The 27,154-nt window shown below is 39.3% G+C and overlaps 1 protein-coding gene, 1 long non-coding RNA gene and 1 other non-coding gene across 6 annotated transcripts; 1 reads left to right on the plus strand and 2 right to left on the minus strand.

The window, feature by feature from the left end:
- Positions 1–24,274, plus strand: LOC120588055 (uncharacterized). Of its 3 annotated transcripts, XR_005649127.1 has the most exons (7): positions 1–936; positions 1,470–1,576; positions 2,359–2,470; positions 3,829–3,886; positions 4,541–4,624; positions 12,438–12,807; positions 24,148–24,274. It is a non-coding gene; the product is annotated as an uncharacterized LOC120588055 (long non-coding RNA). The 3 variants fall into 3 exon arrangements; XR_005649128.1 differs by lacking the exon at positions 3,829–3,886; XR_005649129.1 differs by lacking the exons at positions 3,829–3,886; positions 4,541–4,624.
- On the minus strand, positions 2,864–2,982 carry LOC120588441 (5S ribosomal RNA). The gene has a single exon (XR_005649245.1). It is a non-coding gene; the product is annotated as a 5S ribosomal RNA (ribosomal RNA).
- On the minus strand, positions 6,816–26,549 carry LRRC66 (leucine rich repeat containing 66). Of its 2 annotated transcripts, XM_039845184.1 has the most exons (6): positions 26,290–26,549; positions 24,128–24,231; positions 23,342–23,839; positions 15,856–16,025; positions 10,706–10,895; positions 6,816–9,329 (listed from the first exon to the last, which is right to left on the minus strand). In XM_039845184.1, exons 3-6 carry the CDS (start codon positions 23,832–23,834, stop codon positions 7,030–7,032), a joined length of 3,153 nt encoding a protein of 1,050 aa, XP_039701118.1. In that variant the 5' UTR covers positions 23,835–23,839; positions 24,128–24,231; positions 26,290–26,549; the 3' UTR covers positions 6,816–7,029. The 2 variants fall into 2 exon arrangements, with proteins under 2 accessions (XP_039701118.1, XP_039701119.1); XM_039845185.1 differs by lacking the exon at positions 24,128–24,231.
- Between the last annotated feature and the right edge of the window lie 605 nt (positions 26,550–27,154).

Consider the following 27,154-nt stretch of genomic DNA (forward strand, 5'->3'; position numbering starts at 1 on the left):
GGCAATTGAGGGCTGTTTTAGTTGTTATTGCTCCTGTAGCTGTAGAGGTTCCCTGCAAGCCTAGGTGACCTGAGAGGAAAGGCATTGCGGGATCAGCAGAGGGAGAAGCTCAGGGCTCCCCGGGATCCCGAGAGAGTAGCAAAGAGCGGAGAGCGAGAACTGGAAGCCCTGACTCTTGAAGCTGGCTTCGTGAAGCCCACCTCAGATAGCAGGCAAGGGAATTCGGATTGGGACTGTGGAAAGCACAGGGCTACATCCAGTCATTGGGCCCCACCCCCTGTCCCAGTGCGTGGAGCAGTGAGGATGCCAGCCACCACGTTTGCTGCTGCAGGTAGCCGGTTTTCCTGTGAAGGAGTGTCTGGAAGACGCTGTGATATCCTAGGAAGAATGTGTTCTAAATCTCCTGGGTGGTAGTTGGCCAGAGGGGAGACAAACAGCAGGGGTGGGAGAGGAAAGGGTAGGATCTCCCTCGCCAATGCTACCTGTCCAAAGTGAGCTCTGGTTGGAAACAAGAATTAGCGGGGTGGCATTGGGCACATAATTTATTAATCTGTGCTTCAGTTTCCTCATCTACAGGATAAGGTTGGACTAAATAGTGGGCTCTTTCCAGTTCTGACCTCATTATTCTCCCAGAAACTGCTCCTAGTTGCAACAATGCTTCCCGGAAGTCACCGCAGTTATCTATATCATCTCTAAGGAAGAACAGAATGACAAGTTTGAAGAGAAAAAAAAAAAAGAGAGAGAAGCGAATTTGTCTTCCCCTGCATAATTATCAACATCATTTTTCATCATCCAGCATCAGAAGTTTATTCTTACTGAAGAGTGTGCGGACGGTGTTCAGGGAATGTGACAAACATTCATAAATTGATGCTGAGGCAAAACAAAAACGTGTAATAGTGATTTTGGTATCTACAATTGTCCAGAGTCTGGAAACAGGTAATACTGTTTTATTGTTTTTCAGGCTGAAGATATTTGTGACAACATTATGTGTATTCACCTATGTTTCTATGTCTAATGAATACCTTGTATAGCTATATGAGTTTATACATATAAAATTTTATACATCAGATAAAATACTCTATATGTGCATTTATATATATTTACATAAATGTATATATGTTTATATTTATAAAGAGAGTAAGATAGTGCAAAAACGCAAATATGGCAAAAATGTTAATAATTAGTGAATTTAAAATAGTCAATGAACGTGTATGTAACTCTAGGTATACTCAGGGAACTGCTATTTAAATGGTCAAAGCATTGCATTTGAATGGAAACGAGCATTTAAATCAATGAGATGTCAGAAATGACTGCAATATTTATACTAGTTATTAAGGGCATTAAGTATAGAGAAAAACTTGACTTTACACGAATGCAAAGAATTTATGGGGAATATCTAGAATTAATAAAATGTTCTCTTTTTCTAAAGTAGACACTGAGAGATTATTTTTCATTTTTGTTCATTTTAGAACTTTACGTTTAATTAGAAAAGCATCTATAATTTCGACAGCAGATTCTAGGCAACAGCTGCGGGAACTCATCTACGGCTCCCTGCTTCCAGCTCATTGGCTGTTGAGTGAGTTACAAACCTCCACCCAGAGTTGGTTAAGGCTCTGCCAATTCTCCTTGTTTATTAGCTATATCTAACTACATTTCATTAAAGCTGAAGAGTCAGCTTTATGTTTACTATTTTGATGAAATAATTCACCACATCAGGGTTATTTGAACTTTGACTGTCCTTAAGTTCTGTTCCATATTTGACACTGGAATGTAGAGGGTGGGAGGTATGTATAAAACATGATCTTTCTCTCAATGCGCTTACAGTCTAGGACACGGGTTGCATTAGTCTAAGGACCGACTTTCCAGTTCTGGGAATAAAATTGGGAGCAGGTTCTTTTTTCTCTAAAGGTGTGGATCTTTGTGCAGCCCCATGAGTATGGGTAAACCCCTAGGAAGCTTTGATGCCACCTCCAGCCCTTCTGGGTGGAGCTCCAGAGAAAAGCAGGAAGTGGGGGTCATTCTGACAGCCTGGAGCCTCCCAGCAGGTGCACACCCTGCTGCCTTGGGCTACCCTGCAGAGAAAGTCAAGGGGCCCTCCCTTTTTAGGGGGTCAGTGGTGTAATCCTGACCCACATCAAGAAGGGCCAGATTTGAGGGCCTGGGCTGCCCACCAACCCTATTAAAAGTATTAGGCAAAAAGTCAGTCCCATGCTTACGTGTCAAATGTGATATTAGAACCTAAATCTACGCTATTCTTTAGTAACCGACTTTCATCAGCCAGTGTTTTGTCTCGGTATGTTTGGAGGACAGTCTGATGACTAAAGAAAGCATGTCTGAAGTCTCGTTACATGATTTTAGGGAAGGAGCAAGCTCCCGAAGATTATCCTGGGACATCTACCAAGACACAGCGATGTCAGAAAAATAACGCAGTTCAAAGCAGAATGAAATAAAAGCTAAATAGAATTACAAGGTATATGTTTGGGGAGCACAGAGATAGGAATGAAGAAGGTTGATTCTGGAACAACCAAGGGAGGCTTCATAAAGACGGGAGCAGCTTTAGAGCCAGGTCCTAAAGGGTGAGTGGGATTTTCACAGGCAAGTAATAGAGAAATGGCTCCTGGACACAGGAACAACGAGAATTCTAAATCTTAGATGGAATAAAATGATACTAGGAGGAAGCAATTTGCCAAATCCAGAATGTAGGAAACTCTGCAGGACAATTTACCTTGTTTCTTTAGCAAGTCAATGGAGGTGAAAGAGGTGCTAGTGGAGAGATTATCTAGATTGATCGATTGATTGATTCATTCATTCATTCACTTACTTGCTTGCTTTCTTGCTTAATTACTTATTTATTTATTTTTAATGCCTACAGCACCTGGTCTTCCTAGGTGGTCTCCCATCCAAGTACTAACCAGGCCCGACCTTGCTTAGTTTCTGAGATCAGATGAGATCGGGCACATTCAGGGTGGCATGGCCATAGACAGGATTATCTAGATTTAAAAAGATCTACTGAACCTCATTATAGCAGAATTCTCTACCATCCCTACCTCCTTCTTCCCTTCCTCCCACCCTCCATTCTTTCATTCATGTATTTGACAAATACTCAGTATTCACTATATGACAGGCACTGGGTTAGTCAATCACCACTGTGGATCCTTCCCTTACAATGTTTCTCCAGTTGGTCCTTTCATTTCTGTCCTCCCTCCCCACTTCAGTAACAAATGCCCAAATTATAGCAATGGTCTCCGTGGCGATCCCACTCCCTTCAGTCTCATACCTTTTCCACCACAATCCGTAAAGCTATGTAGAAGTTGGTCTGAAATCAACAAATCTCATAGAGCCCTGACAGAGGCTACCTGGTGACTGGCCTGCATAGGAGGTTTGCTTGGCACTGAACTCCACAGAAAGGGGCTCCATGGAAGATAGCTCACAGACAAAAATGATAAGACATGTGGTGAAGGCTTTGGGGAGATGAGATACATTTTTTGTCCTCATGGTGCTTATAGTATAAAAAGGGAGCAGACACACATTAAATCAATAATCACACAAATCATTATTTAATTTTACTTGTGTAAGCTCTCCCCTGTGAAGGACAATACTTATGTAAGGAGGGAGTTGATTAACCTGAGAACTAAGCAGGAGCTACGGAGCTAAAGGAGGGCTGGTTTGGGGAGGGTTGATGGGTGGGGTTGGAAAGAACACCCAGGCAGATGTGACATGGGCAAAGGCCTGGAGACGGAGCTATGTGGAAATTTAGAGAAACAGAAAACCCTTAACCTATGAATGGACTCTAATCAGGGGAACCACACAACCTTATTTTCATTTTAGAAACCACCCCTTGGCTGTAGTGTGAGAATCATAAAGGCATGTAGGACGTAGGACGGAGGTAAAGAACAGTTGGTGGCTGTTATGAAAGATCCAGTGGGGGGGTCACGGTGAGTGCGAAAGCTGTGATGGTGTGGACAGACAGGAGGGAATGGATTTGACAGATATTTAGGGGCTAGATTTGGCTGTGCTTAATGACCAATCAGTTAGATGTGGGAAGTGAGGAGAAGGGAGTTCAAAGAATGACTTCCGGAGTACTGGATGGAGCAATGGGCGGATAGCGAAATGGAACACAGAGGATCAGGTACGGTGGGTGGAAAGGGTTAGGGGCAGCTGATGAGTTTCGTTTTGGACACATTTAGTTTGAAGTGTCTATGGGGATATCCAATAGGCAGAGGGATGTGAGTGTGAACTGCCAGAAAAAATTTGAAGCTGGAGTTACAGGAAATATCAGAAATCAGGTGATGGTGGGAGGACTGCAATTGATAGCTCACACAGGGAAAGCGAATTGAGTGAGAAGACAAGAGGTCCAGGACCAAGCCCTGGGACACATGGATATTTAAGTGAACATAGAAAGGAGAGGTAGAATAAGAGGCTGAGAATGACCAGAGAGGTAGAAGAAGAGGAATCAGAACAAAGTACACGCTGAATATTCTCCATTTGTCCCTCTGAAACTACTTTCTACCTTTCTCCATTCTGCTCTGTGGCCTGGAAGGGTGACCTCTGTGGACCGACCCTCTGGCTTTCAGAAGTCAGCCACTGGGAAGCACTGTCAGGAGAGTGGAGGGCGAGAAGAGAGGTGATTATTCTCTGGGCTTTCTCCTGCTGGACTGTGGGTTGTTCGTGGCTATGTTCCTCTACCAAAGATCATGGTTTCTGCTTTGTATTCATAGCTGCAATTCCTTTTGTCTCTTCAGGCCTAAGGGTGGGAAAGGCTTTCCCCTGTTGCTAGCTCTCAGGTCCTTCACCTGCCCTTGCCAGTTTCCCTTAATCCCGTCCAGATCTTTCCAAGTGGTTCCTTCATTCAACTCTTTCCAATCACGCCTGTTCCTTGCCATCTGTGTCCTGCTGGGCTTCTCACATTTATAGTCATGTCACAAAGCCACAGAAACAGAATGTCAAGGTGGGAATGGTCTACAGCAGAAGTCCCCAAACCTCAGGCCACAGACCGGTACCAGTCCATGGCCTGTTAGGAACTGGGCCACATGGTAGCAGATGAGCGGCAGCAAGTGAGCAAAACGTCATCTGTATTTGCAGTCACTCCCCAGCACTAGCATCACTGCCTCAGCTCCACCTCAGATCATCAGTCATTAGATCCTCATAGGAGCACTGGTCTCTGGTGCCAAAAAGGTCAGGGCCTGCTGGTCTACAGTGCCAAATGCTGCAGAGGTTATGCATGAGGTCCATGCCGCATGGCATTCGTAGGTTGTGGGCAACCTCTACTAGCACAGGCTAAAGGGACGGTGGGCCTGACCACAGTGCCCTGAAGGGTTAGCAGAGTCATTAACTGCTCCTGCGAGGATCCTAGCTGTGGTATTTGAGGAAACTGCAGAGTGGTGTTGGAGGGATTCAAGCACGCTTTTGGCCTGTGGGAAGGGGCTATTAGACAGGGAAGGATTGGATGTACCGGAATGGGGAACGTAAGTGGACCCACGCCCAGGACTACAGTGAAAGCAGACAGAAAGGAGTATCAACCACAGAACGCTTGCTTCTTAGATTAGAGGAAAGGGGCGAGTGTAGCTATGGATAGTAAAATGTTTACTGTTATAGGGTAGGGGAATGAAGGAGTTTCTTCTTGATAGCCTAAATTTTCTCAATAAAAGTTTAAGGACAGGGAAATTTCAAAATAGTAATTGTGAACGGGGGCAAGGAGATTAATCAAGGACCAATGAAAGCCTCAAAAGTTTGCTAAAATAAATGAATAAATAATTTATGGAAATGGTGTAAACCAGAATATAGAATGTCTGGCAAAATGATAATGTCATGAGATGAAATTGGAAGGGTAGGATGTGTCCCGATCATGGCATTTGGTCTTTATATATAGGCAATGAGGAGCTATCAAAAGTTGAATAGTGGAAAGATGAATAGGATATATTATTCAGGGGCGAGTGAGAGCCAGAAGAAGTACTAAAGGTCATAAAGAGGGCTTAAAATAATCTAGGTGATAGATAGGAAATGTGCCTTATTTGGGGGTTTAGAGTAGAGCTTATTAAGAGTTACTGAGGAGCTAGGGCCTGGAAGACTAGTGGTGATGCCAACAGTTAAATTGGGGGGATCCTTAGGGCCCTTCCCCAAACTCAATCACTTTCTATCCTAATCTACCAAAAATATACACTCTAGGTGAAAACAAGCTGCTTTCTATGCAAACACTGGTCGACATAAGTTGCTTAGCCCCCATCTAGATTGCCATACTAAATGTCTCCCTGTAGAGACCAATAGGAACGTCTGCTGCACAGAGCTTAGAGGCTACTCAGACACAGGAAATGAAGGAAAAGGAGTCAGAGATAAGTCAGAAATTTTAACTAGCTTTACTGGGTGGATGTCATGATACTATTGACCAAGAAATAGAATATAGGAGGTCAAGCCTGTGAAGAAAAATGATGAATTTTAGGTACCAGGAGGATCTATGTGGATTTGTACAACTAGGGTTGAGAATGTGAGTCTGGAGCTTGGGAGGGAGATTGAGCCTTGTCATGCAGACCTGGGCATCATCTGTGTAGAGCTGGCTGTGAAGCACTGGGGTCTAAGGAGGGGGTAAAGAAAGACTAGGAACAGACTTTTGAAAAATGCTTTTAAAGAGAGGAAGCAGAGGAGAAGCAGAGGAGAAGCATCAGGAAAGAAAAGGAGAAAGTGTCAGGAAAAAAGAGAATAGCTCCCAAGAGTCCCCAGGGGCGAGTTAGGCCAAGGAAGGGATAGCAAGGATCATGGTGGGGTCCCTTCTACTTTTACAAAAAAAACAAAAACAAAAACAAAAACAAAAACAACTCTTCTCTCCTTGAAAATAAATTTTTAATTTACACTTTGTTCTACAAAATGATCCCTCTTTTAATATAACTTATTAAAAAATATTTAGAATTGCTCTGAATCCCTCCAATTTTGTAGCTTCGTGATCAGCCTCCCAAAAGCTGTGCTGTTCTCGGTGCAGAATCTGTTAAAATTTGTTCAGCAGTCCCACCTGAGTGCTTCAATCTGTGTTAAAAGATGTTACTTGAATTCCCTTTGATTTTGAATGTCCTTGTCTTTGTCATAGTAGAGCCAGTCCTTACCTAGAGAACCAGCTCCCATCAGGTTACTCTCGGTCTGCATTTGAGTATAAAAGTTAGAATCATCTTTTTCCAGTTGCGACAGATTCTCCTCTGAAAATCTACCCCAATCTCTGTCACTGAAGGGCTCCTGTGTTCTTAGTGAACTAGTTTTATTTGGAGGCTCTTGTAATAGTGGTACCTGGCTCTTTGGACCCTCTTCAAAATATTCCCCTTCTCCTCTTTCACACTGATGAGCTGGTTCATCACCACAGAATTGTAACTGTTGTGTTTGGCTTACATGGTCTTCTCTGGAACCACAGTCCGCAACAGGACGTATGAACCCCTCATTTGTGTCAGTGTCCACTGGGCTGGAATTCATGTTGCACCCTTCAGAATCCTGTTGTGAGGGTCTTAAGTTCCCCCCTGTAGTGATCTGGAAAGGAATACTGTTTTGGGCTGTGTCTGATCCCTGAAGGAAAGGTTCGTAGGTACAAATGTCTGAGTCATTCTTATCAGGGTCTGAGGAAACTTCAGCAGAACATGGTGGTGTTTGTGGTAAAATATCCACATTGAAAAATTCCAAGTCTCTAAGTGAGCAGTGCCACTCTGCTGCCTCGGACTGAAGAGCTGCAACATGATCATAAATGAACGTGCCAGGGGCCTTATCACTGGAAGGACTATTGCCCAGAGATCCGGGCAAGGTCAACGGACCCTCAGATTGAGTGGTGTCAGAGGCACTTTCCAGATGACTCTCACGCAAACCAGAGTCTGGACCAGAAAAGAGAGGTTTTTCAAAACAAGCCTCCTGATTCTCACATTTCTCCTGAAACTTCTGGAAGGCGATATTGTCCTCAAGACTCTCGAATGATGTAACATTGGCCTTCCTCATTCTCAAGTCCTCCTCCTTCGGGGGCTCACGGCTCTCCTCACCATCTGCCCATCCTTCAGTCATGTTTCTTGCATCCTCTGAACTTACTGAACTTAGAGTAAATAAAGACCCTTCATCAGAATCATAGTTGGTGTCCAACTCGTACTGTGTGTCAGAAGGAACATGTTTTTGCACTGGTTCCTGGTTAGCAGGAGGGACGTGTAGGCCACTGTATTCAGGAGGAATGACTGGTGGGGACAAGTCCGTATCTCCTGGGTCACCGAGTGTGGCCGAACTGTAGCAGGTGGACGGCTCTTCCTCAGCACGGGCTGCCTTGAGCCTTTGCTGCTGTGCGCTCAGCAAACTAATGCAAGTGCTCACCTGCATTTCCTTAGACAGCTCCAAAGGGAACTGTTCAGTGTCCTCTCTTTCCTCGCTCTCTCCAGTCCTCTGAGCTCTTGTATGTGTTTGCATTTTAGAGAGCACAGCTGTCATTTCTCTTGAGAGCGGTGGGTCTAATTCATTTGAATTCTTATGGATTGAGCCAGAGACCATTTGTGATCTGCCAGCCAGCACAGGGATGCCCACTGAATGCTCACCGAGAAAATCGTCCTGGGCCACAGTTTCATAATGTATTCCAAGAATATCATTCCTGTAGGTGTGGTCCTGTCCTGCCGAAACCTGTGCATTATTCCCAGCATTTTGCATTCCTTGAAGAACAGACCGTGCTGCACTGTCATTTGGAACCTTGTTATTCTCTCTACTTCCTACCCGGGTGTGGCCCCTGCATTGTTCTTCACTCTGCCAGCTGCCAGGCTCCTTTCTGCTCATTTCTAGAGTTCTATCATAAATGACAGCAGCATGTGGGCTGACCTCCGTCCCCAAGAAAGAGTCTTGATTCTCACCGAGGTTTAGATCATGGCGAGTTTGGCGCAGATCCACCCTTGGATGCTGTATGTTCTCTTCATTGTAGAAGCCCTCATTGGAATATGCACTGTCTGAACCGGGGCTTCTGTCCCGGCATCTCTGTTGCCACAGTCTGTCAACACAAGGCCTTGTCAAAGCCCCCAGGCAGAAGGCCACGAAGAACGTGATGAACACCGCCAGGCAGACGGCCAGGGCCAGGTCCTGGGAAGTGGCTTCCTTTCTGCCAGCAGCTTGCTCGTCCTGGGGGTTCCTTGCCCATCGTGATGGCTGTCCCTGCTGTTCACTGGTATCAGAGCTGGCATGGGCCTTTTCCCCCAGAGTGGAAAAGCGCATGTACATTCCTTCCCGGTTCCTCTCGGCTTTGCTCCTTGTGAGGCTTTTCACATGACTTGGACTAGTATGAGGAATGTGGGTTTCCCTGGAAGCTCTGCTTTTGGGAGCCCACCGGTGCACCTCCTCATTCTCTGAAAGGGGAGGGTGAGAACAAACACTGAAATGAGAGTCCGGTGGTTTTAAAAGCTTCTGTGAGCCCTCAGTCCTTACGTAGCTGTATTTAATGTACACGATGATAAGCAGCTTTACTGAGATTTATTGATTGATTAATTGATTGATTGATCATCTAATGCCAATATTATATATATGGCTCTGCACACATTTACACATGGCTGTCAGGCTGAGGTCTGCCGCTCACAGGCCCTGGAGCTTGTGTTTTCTTAGGCTTCTTGACCAACAGGAGGAAAGAAGCCAGACTGGAGGGACAGCCTCATTGCTTCTCTTTCTTCCATATCCTAACCAACTACATGTTTGTGAGAACATTTCATCAGCTCCCTGCAAAATCTGCCTCAGCCCTACCCATGTTCACGTTATCATTTCTTTACCTTTCTCCAGTGCTGGTAAATAGCAAAGATATTCAGGTTTCTCACCTGGCTCTTGACATTCTCCCCTTCACACTCAAAATGCCAGTCGTGGCTCTTAGAGAGGAAGGGAACAAGTGTGGCTGACAACATTGAGACATCTCTCTGATCTTTTTGGATTTCTTTTAAACCTGGTATGCATGGCTATTTCTCCTTTAATGTCAGTCTTGAACAGAACAGAGTCCAGAACTCACTTAAAAAAAATCTGACAAGGATGTGAAGTACAGTATGAGGAATATAGTCAATAATATTGTAATAATTATGTATAGTGCCAGGTGGGCACTAGACTAATTGGGGGATCACTTTGTAAATTATACAAATGTCTAACCACTATGCTGTACACCTGGAACTAGTATAAAATAATATTGAATGTCAATTCTAATTGGAAAAAAAAATCCGACTTCCCATACCCCAGTTAGGAGTTTGAGATTTAGCCAAAATAGTTAGTAATAGAAAAAGCTTTCCAGAATGTTCAACTCCAGAACTTTAGGGAGTGGCAGGGAACAATCAAGGAAAAATATCTCCTTGAAATATGTATGTTTTGTGTATGTACAGGATTATATTTTAGAGTGCTGGCAAACATTTTAAATGATCATGTTTCAAATTTTAAAAGTTTTTTTTTTTTTTGATAAAAGTGTGATATTTTAGGGCTTCAGGACAAAATCCTCTTCTTGTGAAATTCTGTTTTTGATCAAATCTACTGGTTTCTGAAGCAGTTGAGCTAGGTTTCTTTGAGCACGTGAAGAGAATAATTTATTAACTGAGGAAAACAGATACCAGTGATCGTTCTATGATACAGCGCAAGGCTGACTAATGCCATGGATCAGCACTCTTGCTGTCATTGTTTCAAATGGGACTAAATTCTTCGTGTGCTTTTTTCATTTTGTCTGGAACCTTTTCAGAGAGAGGAGGAACTACTGACTTACCTATAGACCTGTTGCAAATTACATTCCAGTTTTTCCTCCAAGATTCAGAAATGAAATTTTGGAAGACTGTCACACTATTGTCACACTGCCATTGGTTGTCTGCCAGGTCGGCCTCCAGATGGGGAAGTTCTAGAGCAATGAGCATCATAGGCAGGACGGTGGTCAGAGCATTGTTGCTGAGGTCTACAACCTGTCCAAGGAGAAAGAAATTTAGGACAGTCTGAGGATAAAGACTTTTAGAGACAATAAATGTGTTACAGATACCGTTTATAGGTCTATGGAGGCAATAAGAATTTAGTGCAGATTTGAGAATTAGAGAATAGTAGTGGGTTTAAACCTCTGCTCTGTCTCTAACAACTCTGTGTACCTCAGCAACTGTTTTACTCTCTATGAGCCTACTTCCCAGGGTTGTTGTTAGAATTAAATGTATGCAAATCTTTAAGTGTGGTGCCTATATTAGATGCCTAATTATTTTCCCTTCCTTCTTCCCTATGACTTATGATTTGTACTGTTAGATAAAACCTAGACTCTCCGTTGTTATCAAGGTCTAGAATTAAATACAAGGTCTAGAACATCTATATACATGGCGATGTTGAAAGTGGAGAAGATACGGGATGATGAGGACTGGAACACAGAAGAATTGTGGTTGACCAGAAGTAGCAAGGACAGGTCTTTTGCATCGCGTATTATCGCAAGGGTAGTAGTACATTTCTCTGCATCCACAGCTACTTAAAACACACAAGTGACTAATTTTTCTAGTCTAATTAGACGTGAAGGGGAAACAGGGAAAAAAAGCTATTTAGTGGCACTAGAAACAGAGAATGATCTGTTGACATTGGCACTGGCAGTGGCATGATACAGCAGGGAAAGCATAGTTAGGTTCAGCTTCAGCCACCGTTTGCAAAGCACTGCTGCATACTGGCATTCTGCTGAGTGCTCTGCCTAGATTATCGCTAGTCCTCCCAACAGATTCCTCGTTTCCCCCTTTCTTACAGAGTAGGAAATGGGGCTGGGTCACACAGTATATCCCACATAGCCCCTAGTAATAGCGCCTGGTACATAGCAGGTGCTCAGTAAATAATAGAGAAAGAAATGAGTGAATGAAGTGGCAGAGTTTAGATCTGATCTGGCTTCACAGTGTGTGCAGTTTACTCCAGATCACACCCTCTTGGAGCCTGAGCGAAGGCCTGGGTGGCAGAAGCCTGGAGCATGAGGCACCAGACTGCGGTCTTGGGGTTTGGGGAGGGGTAGATGGTTATCAGAAGAAGAGAAAATCATAAAAGAATGCAAACCTTGCTGAAATAAAAAGAGGGCTATGGTGAAAACCAGAAAGGCTGAATCTTACCTAGGACAATTGTTTTATAAACATCAGGGAAAAAGCAGCATTGATATCTTGGGTTATATAAACTCCTAAAAAGAGCTGATTCAAACAAACAATCCAACAGCACCATAACCAAGGCCACTACATATAGAATCAGAATTCTCCCTGAACTTAGGTAGTGAGGGCGACTTTTCCAGTATTGGGTAACTAAGCAGTCTTGATTTCCAAAGGAAGGTTGACAAAGCTAGAAAGTAGGAGACTGAGACTGGGAAGAAAAAAACTGCTTTGGCCCAGCCTTGACTAGGATCAGTGGTTTTCTTATGTATCCCTCCTCAAAAAGAGCGAGATAGCCTGTTTTTCAAGTAGTTATTTTCTTTTTTAATGCACATCTGCATTTTTTTTTCATTCTAGCAGCTATTATATTACAAATCATGGATCTGAAAGCAAAACTGGAGACAGAACAGAAAACTAATAAAATGATTCAGAAGAAATAATTTCTGAGAAAAGATTAAAACCCAATAGTACAACCACAAGAAATAGCCATCCACCATTATTTGAAAGAAGAGTATATTATAGGAAGATTGAGAGAACCATATGATGTTGCTACACAAATCACTGAATCTACGAAGAATGGAATAAGATAAAAAAAAAAAAAAGTAATGCTAATTTGAAATGCCAGTGAAACTTAATTTATTCTATCTAAAAAAGTGATGAATTCGTGCTCTGAAAACTCTATCTGGCTTCTGAGAAGAATACAACATGGGATGACATATTGTGTAGTGTAAGTATTAACTACATCTCCTGAAAAAAGAAAACCATCTATTTTAATCTGCAGCTTTCTGGTACCAAATATGTTCATCATGTTCCAAAGCCAGTTTTTAAGTTATTGCTAAACATGTAGAAGGAGTAATAAAGGAGATATTGTATAATTCTTGGCAGTTCAGGTGAATTGAGAATTATAGATGATTTAAAACATTCTTGGGTTGTTTTTTCATTTGCCTATAGTGCTGTGAGTTGAAGAAGACTTATAAAGCACAATAACAATGCATAGAAAATAAAACAAACATAGGGCAATCACACATACAGATATACTTATAATCAGTACACAACATACTAAGTGAGGTTCTGAGGCAGTCTGACAACCTGTTAGTGCTGATTTGGGGAGCACTGCCAAGTTAAGTGAGCTTTCTCATCTACGCTAATAATTACCATGGCAGACAGATTCTAAGATGGTCTGCAATGACCCTGCCTCCAAGTTAACACCCTTGGGTAATCTTTTCCCCTTGAGTGTAGGCGAGGCCTGTGACTTGGTTCTAACCAATAGCGTATGGCAAAAACAATGGGATGTCACTTCCATGATTACATTACTTAAGATTATAATGTTCTTCTTACTAGTAGGCGCTCTCCTTTGGGCTCTGAAGCAAGCTGACAGCAGTGAACTGTCCTGTAGAGAGGCCCACATGGCACAGAACTGGGGGCAGGCTTAGCCTGAGAGCCAGGGAGGAACCGAGCCCTCAGTCCAACAGCCTACAAGGAACTGAATCCTGACGACAACCACGTGAGCTTAGAGATGGGTACTTCTCTGGTTGGCCCTTCAGGCAAGACTCCAGTCCTGGCCCATTCCTTGACTGCAGCCTCTTGAGAGGCCCTTAGCAGAAGACCCAACTAAGCCTTGCCTGGATTCCTGACCCACATAAATCGTGAGATAATATATGTGTGTGGTTTTAGACTGCTAAGTTTGTAGTAATTTGTTATGCAACAATAGATAACTAACACACCTATCCATGATCATCAATCATTCATTCATTCCTCTGTTTATTCGACAAGTGTTTTTAAATATGTGTTATGTATTAGACATATGCTAAGCACTAGAAAACAAAATAGATGTGATGTATGTCTTCAAAGAGCTTACTGTCTTGTAGAAGGGTTATGAATCCTGCCGACAACCACGTGGGGATATAGGCATAACAACTAACCGTACTTAAAACTGAATCATTTCAGTTCTGATAAGGGCAATGTGAAAAAAGCGTATTATATTGTGTGAGAGTGTAAAAAAGGGCAACTAATTCAATCTGGAGGCCCAGGGAAGGCATCCTTGAGAAAGTAACATTGGAAGAATTAATAAGCTCTTCCAGGCAAAAGATCAGCAAGTGGAGAGGGCTCAAGGTGGAAACGCAGGAGTACAGCAAGAACGGGGAGAGCTGAAATGAGCCTGGAGAGGCAGGCAGCAGCCGGGCTCTTGTGAAAGTTTAGAAGGGCTTAAAAAAAAAAGTGGCATAATCAGATTTATATGTTAAAAGAGTAGGGTGCTGTGGTCACTTTAGAATTTCTATACATAGTCTACATTTATAAAGAGCTTACTGTGTTCCAAGTATTGTTTGAAGCACTTTATATGTATTAAAACATTTAATTGTCACAAAACTCTATGATAAAGAATCCAAGCCATCTCCATTTTACAGATGAGAAAGGCACACAGAGATTTGGTAACTTGCCAAAGATCATGTGGCTGGTAAGTGACAGTCTAGGTTTAAACCCAGGAAGCTGACTCCAGAGTCTCACCATTGCTTCACTAGCTACTCTTTAATAGAGGGGGGATCTGGGGAGTCATTCTGGTTGAAAGGGGGGGAGTTAGAGATTTATCTTGAAGCTATTTTTGAATATCACTTTACACAAAATTGGGGAAATTTCAGCTGTCTAAAATGATAGCCACTAGCCACACATCAGTCCAAATTGGGATGTGCAGTAAGTGTAAAAAATACACACCAGGTTTTGAAGACAGTGTGAAAAAGAGAATGTAAAATAGCTCATTAATAATTTTTATACTGATTGCATGTGTGGAAGATAACATTTAGGTATATTAGTTTATAAATTATTACTAGAATGAAATTCATCTGCTTATTTTTACTTTTAAAATCTAGTTACTAGAATATATGAAATGGCATATGTGGCTCACATTATGTTTCTATGGAACAATCGTGCCTGTATAAGGATGGTGGTTACAGATTGAGGGACTAAAGTTCTCCCCAAGGCATCTCAAGGTGCCACTCTGGAGGCCACCCTGGTATTTCTAAAAGAGCACCGAGGGGAGATTTTACAACATCCCCCAAAGAGGAGGAGAGTAGAGGAAAGTGTTTGGAGGAGAAGGCACTGAAGCTGCCAAAACCAGAGCAGGGTTTTGGAGCTTTGGGGCTTCCTCACCATCACCTCACCTCACCCCTTTAGTGAGATTAACGGCCAAGCTGCTCCAAAATGTGACATGGATTCTCCCCAATAAGAAGCTGACGTTTAGAACAGTATGTGGCACATGGGAAGTGCCATAGAAGTATGAGCTTTTATCATGATCACTTTTGTTATTCCATGCCCAATTTTGGTACGGAAGCCAGGGTCACTAGTCCTGGGCTAGTGACATCTCAGCATCGACCAAGTTGCTTTAGAGGAACCTCCCCAAGTGTTCCGGATTGCTTAAGGTCCCCAGAATCTTTGCTGACCTTGCAGCTCAGGGAGGGAGCCTCACTAGTAGCAAAGATTTAATTTCTTGCCAACTGGCAAGTGGAAACTTGGAGTTGGCTTTAATTTGATTTAGAAAAACAATGTGCCAATTATTGATGCTGAGTATCATGTTTGAGTAAAATTCATGTACGTTGCTGAGGCCTCCCATTTTTAAGGCAAGAGAGAGACTTCAGCAATTTTGGGGGAATCTCAAAATAGACTTACTTTTCTGATTAATAGTACTATTGGTCATGAAGAAACTCTTCAAAGTACATATTTTTCTAAGGTAAATTGCTCATATGTTTGCATATTCGAAATATTGTAAAAATTATTTTATGACCTGTAATTTTTTGAGGTCCTTGAAGGCTCTTGGATGAATTCTGAATATATTGTTGCTCTTTAAATAGAGGTTCTCCAGTTGCAGGCAGTTGTGAAAATCAGACACACCAATTTGCGATATTTTATTGAATGACAGATCCAAACTCTGCAATGACTTCAGTTTCCATAGTCCTGTTAAAGTTAAAAAGCAAATTAAAATATAAACTGGTGATATTTACTGCACCATTGTTTGTAAGGATGAAAAATCATAGACAACCTTAACCGGTTTTCAATAGAGAAGTGGTTAAAGAAAATATGGTATGTCAAAACTATAAAACACTATCTAGTCTTAGAATAGGGGCCGATCAACATGAACTGACTGAACAGTATAGAGTATAATTCCAATGTTATTGGAAAAAATAGCCATATGCAAACATATACACATATTTTGAACAAGCAGAGAAAAAGGCCTGGAAGCAGGTAAACTAAGCCAGTTTTTATCATAAAAGTATGAATTTAAAAAATCTAACTTTGTAAGATGTGATAATATTTATTTGATAACATTTATATGATTTATTTATATGGATGAACTCTTTTGAGTTTTAAGGTGTTCTTTCTTTTATCTAGACATTCTTGTATTTTCAAAGGTGATAAGTTACAGCTAGATTTTGTGTTCTGGCAAAATAATCTAATTGAGTTTTTGTCTCTGCCTTTGTATTTCACTTGATTCCAGAGAATAACCAGGAGGCCCTGGTTTGGCATGGAAAATAAAGGTTGAGAACGAAGTGCCAGTCTTAGAAGTCTTCCAAATTTGGTTTCCCATATGAGTCTCTCAAAGAAGCCCTGCATTTTTACTTTTTTTTTCTGCTCTGTTCTCACATGTAGTCTGTGTCTTTAACCAACTGCTATATAACAGATCAGGTTGGTTCAATTCCAGGTTTATTCCTTGCCTACTGTCTGCAAGGTACTTACTGCGAGACTGATTATGCAGAGAGAAGATGACTTAATTGGAATGGCTGTACATCTATGTTATCATATGTTCACTTCATATGATACAGACTGTACAGACTAAACCAGTGATCATTAGGACAACTCGATCAGGACATTATGAACAAAGCACTTGGTGCTGAGGACAAATACAGCACAGCATTCTTACAACTGGTTGAATGATATGAAATACACACAAGAAAATTTACTAGTAATACAAAGTAGTTATACCCTGATCATCGGACTATCTGCTCCGTCAAGTGACTAGTCCCTTAAGGGCAGAATTCATATCTTTGCGAATTCTTGCAATGCCTGGAATATAATATGCATCCAATAAGCCACAGGTTACAGTGTTTGAACTGCACAGAGATTTAAAAAATTTATTGAGCCAACAATAATGATTCAATACAAAAAATTTGCATTTCTAGCTTCTCTTGAAAGATTGGAAGTTCCAACTGGCATAAGACAATGTTTGTCTGGAGCTGAATGAGGGCTGTCTGCTTTAAATGAATATGCACTTCTCAAAGAATATTTCTTTGTACTCATGTCTCTATCAAAAATAGGAAAACAAAGGGTAGACGACAAAGCCTGCATGTTTGAAAAAATGGGAGGGAACCAAGGCTGATATTCGGCTGGCATATGCTAGTAAGAAACACTCCCATACTGGTTTCTAACATGGCCGTTGCTGACTCGTGTTCTGCCCCATCCCCTGGTCAGCCCCACTGTACGGGGCACGTCAGTATTTCCACCCTGGAGAAAATGTGTCTTTGTGGAGTGAAGAATATTCCTATATGTTTTAATATGCAAATATATGGGTTTGTGAGAAAAAAAAAATGCAACACAAGACACCAATGTGAAAGAAGCTATAGTTTCCTTAACATTTTCATGATACCTGCCTGGCCTATATAGGGATGTGAACTTATGGTTCCTGCAATTTCTCAGTGAATTGAATACGAACTGAATATTAATTGAATTGAATGTGTCCACTAGGAGTTCAGTGGAGGGGAGATCATGCCTAGCTTTGGAGTGCAGGGAAGAAATTATTTAAAACCCCTATTTAATTGTGTACCCTTTTTGTGCTCTGAGCATTTCACAAACATCTCTTTTTAATACTCACAAAGCCCTGGGAGTTATTACCATTTTGCAAAAAAGGCAAAACCTAGGTGCAGTGAAGTTAAGAACTTGCCTGCCCTACCTCATGGTAGCTGAAGAGGTAGAGCTGGGACTGAAACTCAGATTTAAAAAAAAAAAAATTATATTGGTTTCAGGTATACAATCCATTGGTTAGACATTTATATAATTTATAAAGTGATTCCCTCGATTACTCTATCACCCATCTGGCTCTACACATAGCCATTACAGTACTATTGACTACATCCCCCATGCCGTAATCTACATCTCTGTGACCATTCTGCAACTACTAGTTTGTACTTCTTCATCTCTTCACCCTTTTCATGCAGCCCCCAGCCCGTTCTGTCTGGCATTCATCATATTGTCTTCTGTATCCATGAGATCAGGTTTCATTTAGAAACTCAGATTTCTTAAACATTACCCTTTAACCATGCACATTTCTTAAAAAAAAAAAAAAAAAAAAGACATGAGCAACACCCTGAAAGATAACTTGAATTTAGAAAAGAGAAAATAGGCTGAGGTAGGGCTCTCTACACAAGAGAAAGATACGGGCCATGGAATACATAAAATTGCCAAATGTATTGGGGGTTGTTTAGTGATTCTACTTGTGTCAGTCATATAGCAAATATGGTACTTAAGATATTGAGTTTTACTTCAGCTCTGTTTGTGATTTTTGATGTGAATCAGGATATATCACTTAAGGTTTCCATGGCCCAGCTTCCTTTCTTAAAAATTGTTTCTCACAGGTGGAATTGAGATCTATCTTTGATTACTATGATCTTCAAGTATTTTGAACTCAGTGCAAGTGAGGTGTAACAGTTTAGATTATTGTTCAGCAAATATTCACTTCCCTGTGAGCAGAATATATTTCCCCATCCTACTGAGTTGAGTTTGATCATGTGACTTGCTTTAGCCAATGAGATGTTAGCAGACATGATGTGAGTAAAGATTTGAAATATGCTCATTTGGCGGGGCTTGTTCTTGTGGCTTCTTCCAAGAACAATGTCATGAAAATAACCTGCTATGATTAGCTTGCTGATTCAAAGACAATGAGAGGTGTGACCTTGTTGTTTAGGGTCTCTCAAGATGGAGCTGGGAAATTTGAGTAAACTCTTCCATGATAGTTGGCCACATTTCTCAATGGGGGAAAATATATTCTTTTAAAATTTTTGCATGGTGAATCAATGTTGAGTGAAAGAGGTTGGGAAGTGCATGAATGGCTGGGGCTTGGGTATCAGTGAATAGATTCTATGTTTCAAGAGAAGAGAGTTGAATGTTGGGAGGAAAATACGATGGCACTTTTGCAGAGAAGAAATTATTTATTGAACTGCTTGCTAATGATCACATAGGCCACTGGAGGCAAGAATTTGATTAGTCTTTGCATTTAAGTGGCCAGAAGCAGTTTTATTACTTCCAAGAAATTATCTCAGTGTCTAATAGGAAAAAGGCCACAGAAGGTATGCCCAGACATTACACCATCTTAGAAACATTCTTTTGGACCATAAACTTCTTAAATGCTCTCCCAAGTGTGATAACCTGATAACAGAGGAAATGATGATATTCAGGGGTTATGGCTTCAAGTTCAAAGAGTATTAAGAATTGGAATAGAGTCTAGAATGGCCCTAGGTAAGATACTTGACTCATAAGGCCAGCCCTACAGGTGAGCCAAAGACCTTGTCCTATTAGCTTGATGACATGCATGCATTTTGTTACTTTATAACCTGAACTGGTTTTGAAAACATTGGTTATTGGTATTTCCACAATCCAACAGCAATCAGGATAAAATGTTTAATTCCCTATAAATGAAAAGAATACAACATATTTTTGTCTTTACAATACACTACTTATGTGTTTTTACTCCACCAATTTCAAAATCAGGTATTATTTCATCTCATTTCTAACACATTTCTCTCTTGGATTCTGAAATTTTCTAAGTTAATTAGTGTCAGGCTGTCATACTAGTCTGTCAGCCTAACTGGAATTATAATAAGTGTTGGTCTGACAGATTTCCAGGTACTCTATGGGCACTCTGAAAAGACTGCTTGATGAAGGTGGGAGAGTTTAACTGGAGACCCATCCCATTGTTTTTAATTTTTTAAACTAATTTTTCCATTATTAACACTGTACTCCAAAAATATAGGAGGGAGGTAGAATGATCAAGGTTAAATTCATGTCCGGCTTCTGTTTCGAAAATTGCATTGGCTGGCACCTCCTCTGGGTGTTTTCCCAACATGGAGCTTAGTGGTGACATCACAGTTGACTCTGAATACAGCGAATTAGCTGACATTGGATTTGTCAATGTGATGTTTCACCCTTACAGAAGTGGGCTTTCCTGAGTGAAAGTGACTTTTCATTGGCTCTATAAATTGTCACCATTTTAAGATATGTGGTACATGATTCATAAAGGTACACATATACTACAAGTCCAGTTGCTTGATTTCTGCTTTCTCAGATATCTCTAAGTTATTATTTTAGATGAAAGCAAACACCTATATAAGTAGACACAAACGATTCTTGACTCATGAATTTTAGTGGGCCAGAAGTCCCATTCACTGCAATAGTTATTTAACATTTTAAAAGATAACGTGAGACTTAGACAAAAACAAATTTATTATTTGTTTCTAAACAGATTGTTATTCTCAATTTGTACCAAGGGAGTAATTATAACTAATATTTGCAAACTACAAGGTTACAAAGTACTTTTCACATATTTTAATAGCTGCCATTTATTACGCCAAATACTATGTTAAGTTAGGTTCTTGAGATACATTTTTCTTTACTCTTCACAACAATCCTATGAATAAATATCACATTATCCAGACATTACCTTTAAACAGGTTTAGAATAAAGGAATCAAAAAAGCTCAGAAATAGCATGGCACTCTAGACAGCACCTTTCTCTTACCAGCTTTTCTTCTCCAAAATAAGATTTCAAAGTCTGAGTTATCCAGCCGTAGTCACAGAATCATAAAATGGGAAGGGATGTTAGAGGGGACTCAACCCAGTAAAAACTGAAAACGTATGATGATTTCAGGAAAATAATTCAAATCACAAAATGCTATAGATAAAAGAACTCTGAGTTACATCCAATTAGATCAGGGCTTACACTGGACTTCCATCACCCATCCGTTTCATTCATCTATGGTTTCATTTCACTTTTTTTCCTTTTTTTCCTGATATTTTGGGAGGTAGAGTTTAACTCAGAAAAGGAAGATGGGGCTATATCTGCATTTTATAGGTATATTTGGTCCTTAAATGAAATTGTACTTGCCCTAACCTCCTATTAGCTCTAGGGGAATTCATCTATTTTATGGAGATATGATCACCATTTCTCTATTTACTCTTGTGGTGGGATAATATTTTGACATATTAATCTTTTATCTCTCTTCTCTTTCCCTTTCTCTCCATTCGAGCAGAAAGTAGGCTCTGTGTTAATTGTCCCAGGGGAGGCACAATTGCAAGGCACAACACAGAGGAGCCTACAAGCCTTTCTGGCTTTTGTTTTCCAAAGGCCTAAACCTTTAGAGGAAAGGAATTTCTGGAACCAGACAGATGATTTTGAAGAAACAACAGGGGGAAGAATTTTCTCCAAACTGAAAAGACTGAAAGGAAATGTTCTTTGGGTAGCAGATGTAAGGGACACACACACACACACACACACACACACTTTGATACCTTGTCAGGGTATAAGATTCTAGAGCTGTAGTACAAATCTGGAAAAAGGCACAGGAAAACTCATGAAAGATTTATGTTAAGTACAAGTACCTTACAGCCCACCCCCAACTGATCCTAGGAGAATGAAGGCTTAGAATCAGAAACTACGTTGAGTTATGGACAGTACAAGCTTAGATCTCTAGTACACTTAAATTTGTGGGTTGAGATTCACATCAACCATACTAGTTAAAACATATGTTATCATGGATATGAGTAGCTATAACGATGTTCATCAAAGAGTTACAGAAAACAAAAGGGGAAGAACTTAAATGTTGTTTGATTAAACCAGTTATATGTATATATGAAAATTATTTAAAATATCATTTATGAGATCGCTTAAATAAAAATGTTCAAAATATTCTGTAACATGAAAATACAAGTTATAAAATATTATGCAACATGATCCATTTAAAATAAAAATACGTATGTAGATGTGAAAAACTTCAAGAGTATATATTACATGAAGGACTTTAATTTTTTCCTTAAAAATTTTCTTTAAATCCTAATGTTCTACAACTAACAGGTATTCTTTTTATAATAAGAGCAGTATAATAAAAATTATAAAACAAATTGCAAGTAATTTACACTTTACACTGATATTATTACACTTTTTTTCCATAAAATATTTTATGGAAAATGTCAGGGAGAGAAGACTCCTACCCTTCTCACATAATTCTGCTGATATGATTGCTGGAATAGTGATTCCTGCCAGGCTATTATTGTCAAAATAATGCTTAAAACAAGACCAGAAGCTAGAGAAAGAGAATAAAAAGAACTGAAAAATGAGAAAAACTAAATATGCATAATTTGAGATAGAGAAAAATATTAATGTTTTTACACTTTATTTTTTAGCATAGTGTCTTATACAAAGTAAGTACTTAGCAAACAGTAACCAAGACTGAAAACAAATGAGGAAAGGAAATCGTCCAGCACTCCTGAATGTAAAAAGAAACAAACAGGGCCAATGAAGCTCTGGCTAATGAACCCGATTCATTTCTAAATAAAACACTTGTGGATTAGTTAAGGAACTCCAACATGTAGTAGATTATTAAATGTCAGAATTGATGAGAAGTTATTATAAGCGGGTATGTGGGGAAAAAAATAAGAGGGTATGTGGAGTATCCTGTTAGAAACCAAGGTAAGGAATTCTGATTTTTATTAGATGATGAGAAAGTTTACATATTAATGTATAATATTAGCATATTTCTAGTCTACATTTGGAAGACGACTCAATAAGTAGACACGAAAAATATTCTAAGAAAAAAATTATAAATATGGCAACACATTCAATCTGATTTGTAATACATATTAAAAGTAACTTATTTCTCAGTGCTTTTCTATATTTAGTCACAGATATATATATATGATCATCAAAGTAGATAATTTTAAATCATGTATTATTATTCAGCACTTACATACTTCCTAGTGTCTCTCGACAAATTCATATAACATTAAATTATAGTAATGGGAGGTTTAATTACATCAACCATAAATTCCACACAACTGCAAATTCTGTGAAGAAACTCCTCTTATTATATTTGCTCTTATCAAATTGTTTTACTTTCAGGTGTTTCCTCGAAACTGAAAACAAAAATGGAATTCTTATTGACATAAAATATTAACTCTCCACACACTCATTGTTTCTTGATCTAGTCCATCTTTTAAGATTGTACTTACCCTCGGGAATGTCACTGAGTTTATTTCTTTGAAGAATTAGGAATTTCAGAAATAGAAGCCCATTTCTCAAGTTGCTTCTCTGGTGTTTCATTGACGAGGACTTAGGACTAGGTAGAGCCAACAAGATGGCGTGAATGGCATTATTGTTGAGGGTTAATATTTCCAAAGCATGTAAATGTGCACGAGGGTTTATGGTTATTTTTGATATGAGATTGTTACTGAGGTCCAGATGTTTTATATTCCATTCATTTTTCGTGGGAAACTGTAAGAGCACCCTAAAGAAATTGTAATTTACATCCACTGTGGCTGCTGTTTGTGATATGTCCACAGATGTATCAGGCTTTCCAGTAAAAGAACAATTTGTCAGAAGATATCCATTCCATTGGCACTCAGAATTGAATAAAATACTGCTTTTTCTTGTTGGGTTTGTCATTGTTCCAGGAAAATAAAGACTTATAGCTATGGCAATGACTCTGAAACATAGGTTTTTCATAGTGCCTGGAGAAAGGAAAATGAATTGACTTATTTATAATAACTTATGTAAAAACTAACAGCAAAGCAGAAAATTTAATTTAGATTTAAGATATAGGAAAATTATCATGCTTTCATTGCCAATGTAAGTGAATCTTTGATTTCCTAGAAGTTTCTTAGAATTTCTTAGAAATTGAGACATTAAAATGTAGCTACCGAAATGATATAGCTGAAGTATACAGTTACATTTATGTCACATTCTAAAAAAAGAACTCTCCTGATTTTTCAGAAAATACATATTTACTTTGGCCTCACCTCTGTGTCTGCTTTTTCAGAATCATCCACACTGCAGTCAGCTTTGGAGTGAGGGAATCCTATCAAGATTAAAGATGTTTCTGCTTCCTTGCTGGTCCTGAGTACTGAGCAAAGTCTGTTATGCTTATCTATGACACTGTAATCAGCCATGTGGTTTATTATGTGAGTGACAAACCATCAATTACACTAAACTGTAGAACTGTATGGGTTGAAAGTTCAACTCACAAAAAGAGACTCTTGATTTTTTTTTTAATGACTAGAAAAACTATAAGCTTTGTCTTTGTGACTTTTCAAATCCTTTTGAAATCATTTAGATACATTCAACATAAATAAAATGAGTTATAAAAAAAGATACATTTGGAAGACGACTCAATAAGTATTTTATTAAGACATAATAAAATATAGAAATATCAAGTACCTTTGTCACTAAAGTTTCTTGGGAAGCAACTGAAAGTTTTAAAATAAGTATCTACAAATTTCAATGGCTAAATATATACACAAAAATTTTTTTAAAGAAAATTAATTTTTGAGATTTGTTTTAAACTAAATTCCATTAAAAAACCAGAGAGCATACAAACAACCACATTATTCAGTATGTAGGTTTGCAACAAAATGTCCCTTTTTGTTCTGATGGGTTTGGCACTATTGTTCTCATCACTAATCCGAAATGCTAGAGTGGCTTAACTGTTTTTCCTGCCACTACCTCTCGACTGTCCTCTTTCGTGGTCCAGCCTGAGATTCTGAATGGTTATTTCTCCATAATACTGTTTTCCTCATATTCTTCCCTCATTCAAAATCTTCAAAGGGCTCCTTCGTGCCTATAGTCCAAACCCCTCAGGTTGACATTCAAGATTACGTTATCTGGCTGAACTTGTGAACTAGTTAGATAAGTACATGTGGAACAGCTACAAGATGTGGCTGTGCACGGAACTGTATGTGTACATCTCATGCTAAAATTAGCTTTTAGTTCATTTCCAGTTCCAAGCTCACTGCCTTTTCCTCTCTTCGGTCTAAATCCTACATATCCTTACATCTCAAATCCTGTAGCCTGAAGACCCTTTTTCTAGCTTTAGCCTCTATTTTGTTTGTTTTCAGAAATCTTGCAGTAAATAGTTATTGAATGAATGAATGCATGTTAGTAACATGGTTTGAAAGAATATCGGTATTATCTTGCATTGCTATTTCTTTGCTTTGTGTCTGTTTTTAACTCACAAGAGATTCTTGATGTCTTTAATGACTAGAACTATAAGTTTTGAGTGTATGTATGTATATACACACACACGTATATGTTTTCCCATGGTTTATAAATGAATGTATGAAGTGAATGAAATTTACCATGTAACTTTTAGCTTTGGTTTCATACTAGGTCAATTCTCCCATATTTTGAAGGGCATCTAAATTCAGGTTATACATAGTGATGAACTGCAAAGGTGCCCTGAAGCATGGAGAAGTGATTTATTTTTATAGTGTACCTCTTACATAATACCAGAAATTGAATTGATTTGTACAGTAAGGTATTTGTTTCTATATTCAAAGCTGCAATCGTTATATATACAACTGTATACCAAGCTAATGTAACAATATCAGCAATGACAAAAAAAGTAATTCATAAGCATATTACTTTGCAGCGTTGAAGAGAAACACATGGTTGAAAAATACTTATTCTTAAGGGGACATGAATTAAAGATTTTCATTGACATGGTTCTTTCTAACTTGAAGAGATCTGTATATTCACTAATAGATTTGAGTTCAAAACAGCTAGGTAATGATAATCTTATGTCTTACAGTGAAAGGTATTATTTTATAAAGAAAAATTATATATACTACATATAAACTTATATGTATCAGGTAAGGAAGCCCTGAGAAATCCAAAAAAATTTTCTGAGTTAATTGAAAACAATTAGATAAAATGTAAATCTTTTAAATGGACATATTCAAGCAGAAGTATGAGGAAGCAGTTAAAACTTCTGGGCGTGTGTGTCAGAGAGTGAGAGAGAGATAGGGAGAGGGCAGTAGAAAAAACGGAAAGTAGAAAGGAAATAAAGAGTCCATTCTTATTTAAAAGGAAGAGAAGTTAAAATAATTAGAAGAAAAAAAGCAGAAGAGGATATTTTTTTAAGCTGTAGAAAGAACACAACAGTGATACACTTTCTAAGGCATACCTTATGATCCTTAGGTAGTTTTCAAATGGGTCTCTATCTGGATCAAGCCAGGTGGGAATTTTAGACAGCCTGTGAGGCTCCACCCACCTGCCCATGGAGCCTGCCCTGTGGGAGCCTTCACCCACTTTCATTACCAGGCTCTGGCCTCTTGCCACAGTGACAGCGTGCACATTCCCCTGGGATACTGAGGGAGGAGCCACCGGAGAGAGGCCTTCTGCAACGCACAGAGGGTGGGACTATCCAAACTGAAACTGTACAACTTTTAATTTTGAGTTCCGGGATTCCAGAGAGGTTACAGAAATACTCATGATGTCCCATTCTCAAACTATGTTTAAATTCATCATATTCGTATCGATTAGGTAGAAACCTGATAATGTCTTAACCATTAAAAAATTAACAGCGATTGACAGAATCTTTATTGTAAACAGAGGTCATTAATAGTTATTACAAACTGAATTAAATGAAACTCAAGTTAGCAATCTTAAACAGATTTATAGGTTGATTTTTGTATGACATGATTTGTAATTTTTGCCCCATCGACACTTTTTAAAAGATTACTAAAATTATCAGCATTTCAATGGTCTTTTTTTGTCAAGTTTAACACCAGAACATTTTTACTCTCAAAAAAAAAACAACCTCATTCAAAAATAGGTAGAACTTCCAACTTTAATCATCAGAACTATTATACAAAATTTGTTTTTCCCTGATGCAAAAAAGATACAAATAAATATATTTTAAAATACTGCAGGCCATATATAGGCTGTCCCCATCTTGTGTTGTTTTGCATTTTTCCTATCTGTCCATTAGAGTCTTGAAAATATCTTGCTTTTATTTCATTTGTCTCCCTCACCATTGTAATCCACCT

This window comes from Pteropus medius, unplaced genomic scaffold, assembly GCF_902729225.1.
Source record: "Pteropus medius unplaced genomic scaffold, Ma_sr-lr_union100, whole genome shotgun sequence".
NCBI lineage: Eukaryota > Metazoa > Chordata > Mammalia > Chiroptera > Pteropodidae > Pteropus > Pteropus medius.

Excerpts from the sequence above, each read along its gene's own strand:
- LRRC66 (XM_039845185.1), bottom strand. The coding sequence starts at position 23,834 with ATGAAAAACCTATGTTTCAGAGTCATTGCCATAGCTATAAGTCTTTAT. Across the intron at positions 16,026-23,341 it reads ACTCAGTGACATTCCCGAGG|GACTATGGAAACTGAAGTCA; the intron begins GTAAGTACAATC and ends TAACTTTAACAG. Across the intron at positions 9,330-10,705 it reads AATTTGCAACAGGTCTATAG|AGAATGAGGAGGTGCACCGG; the intron begins GTAAGTCAGTAG and ends CTCCCCTTTCAG.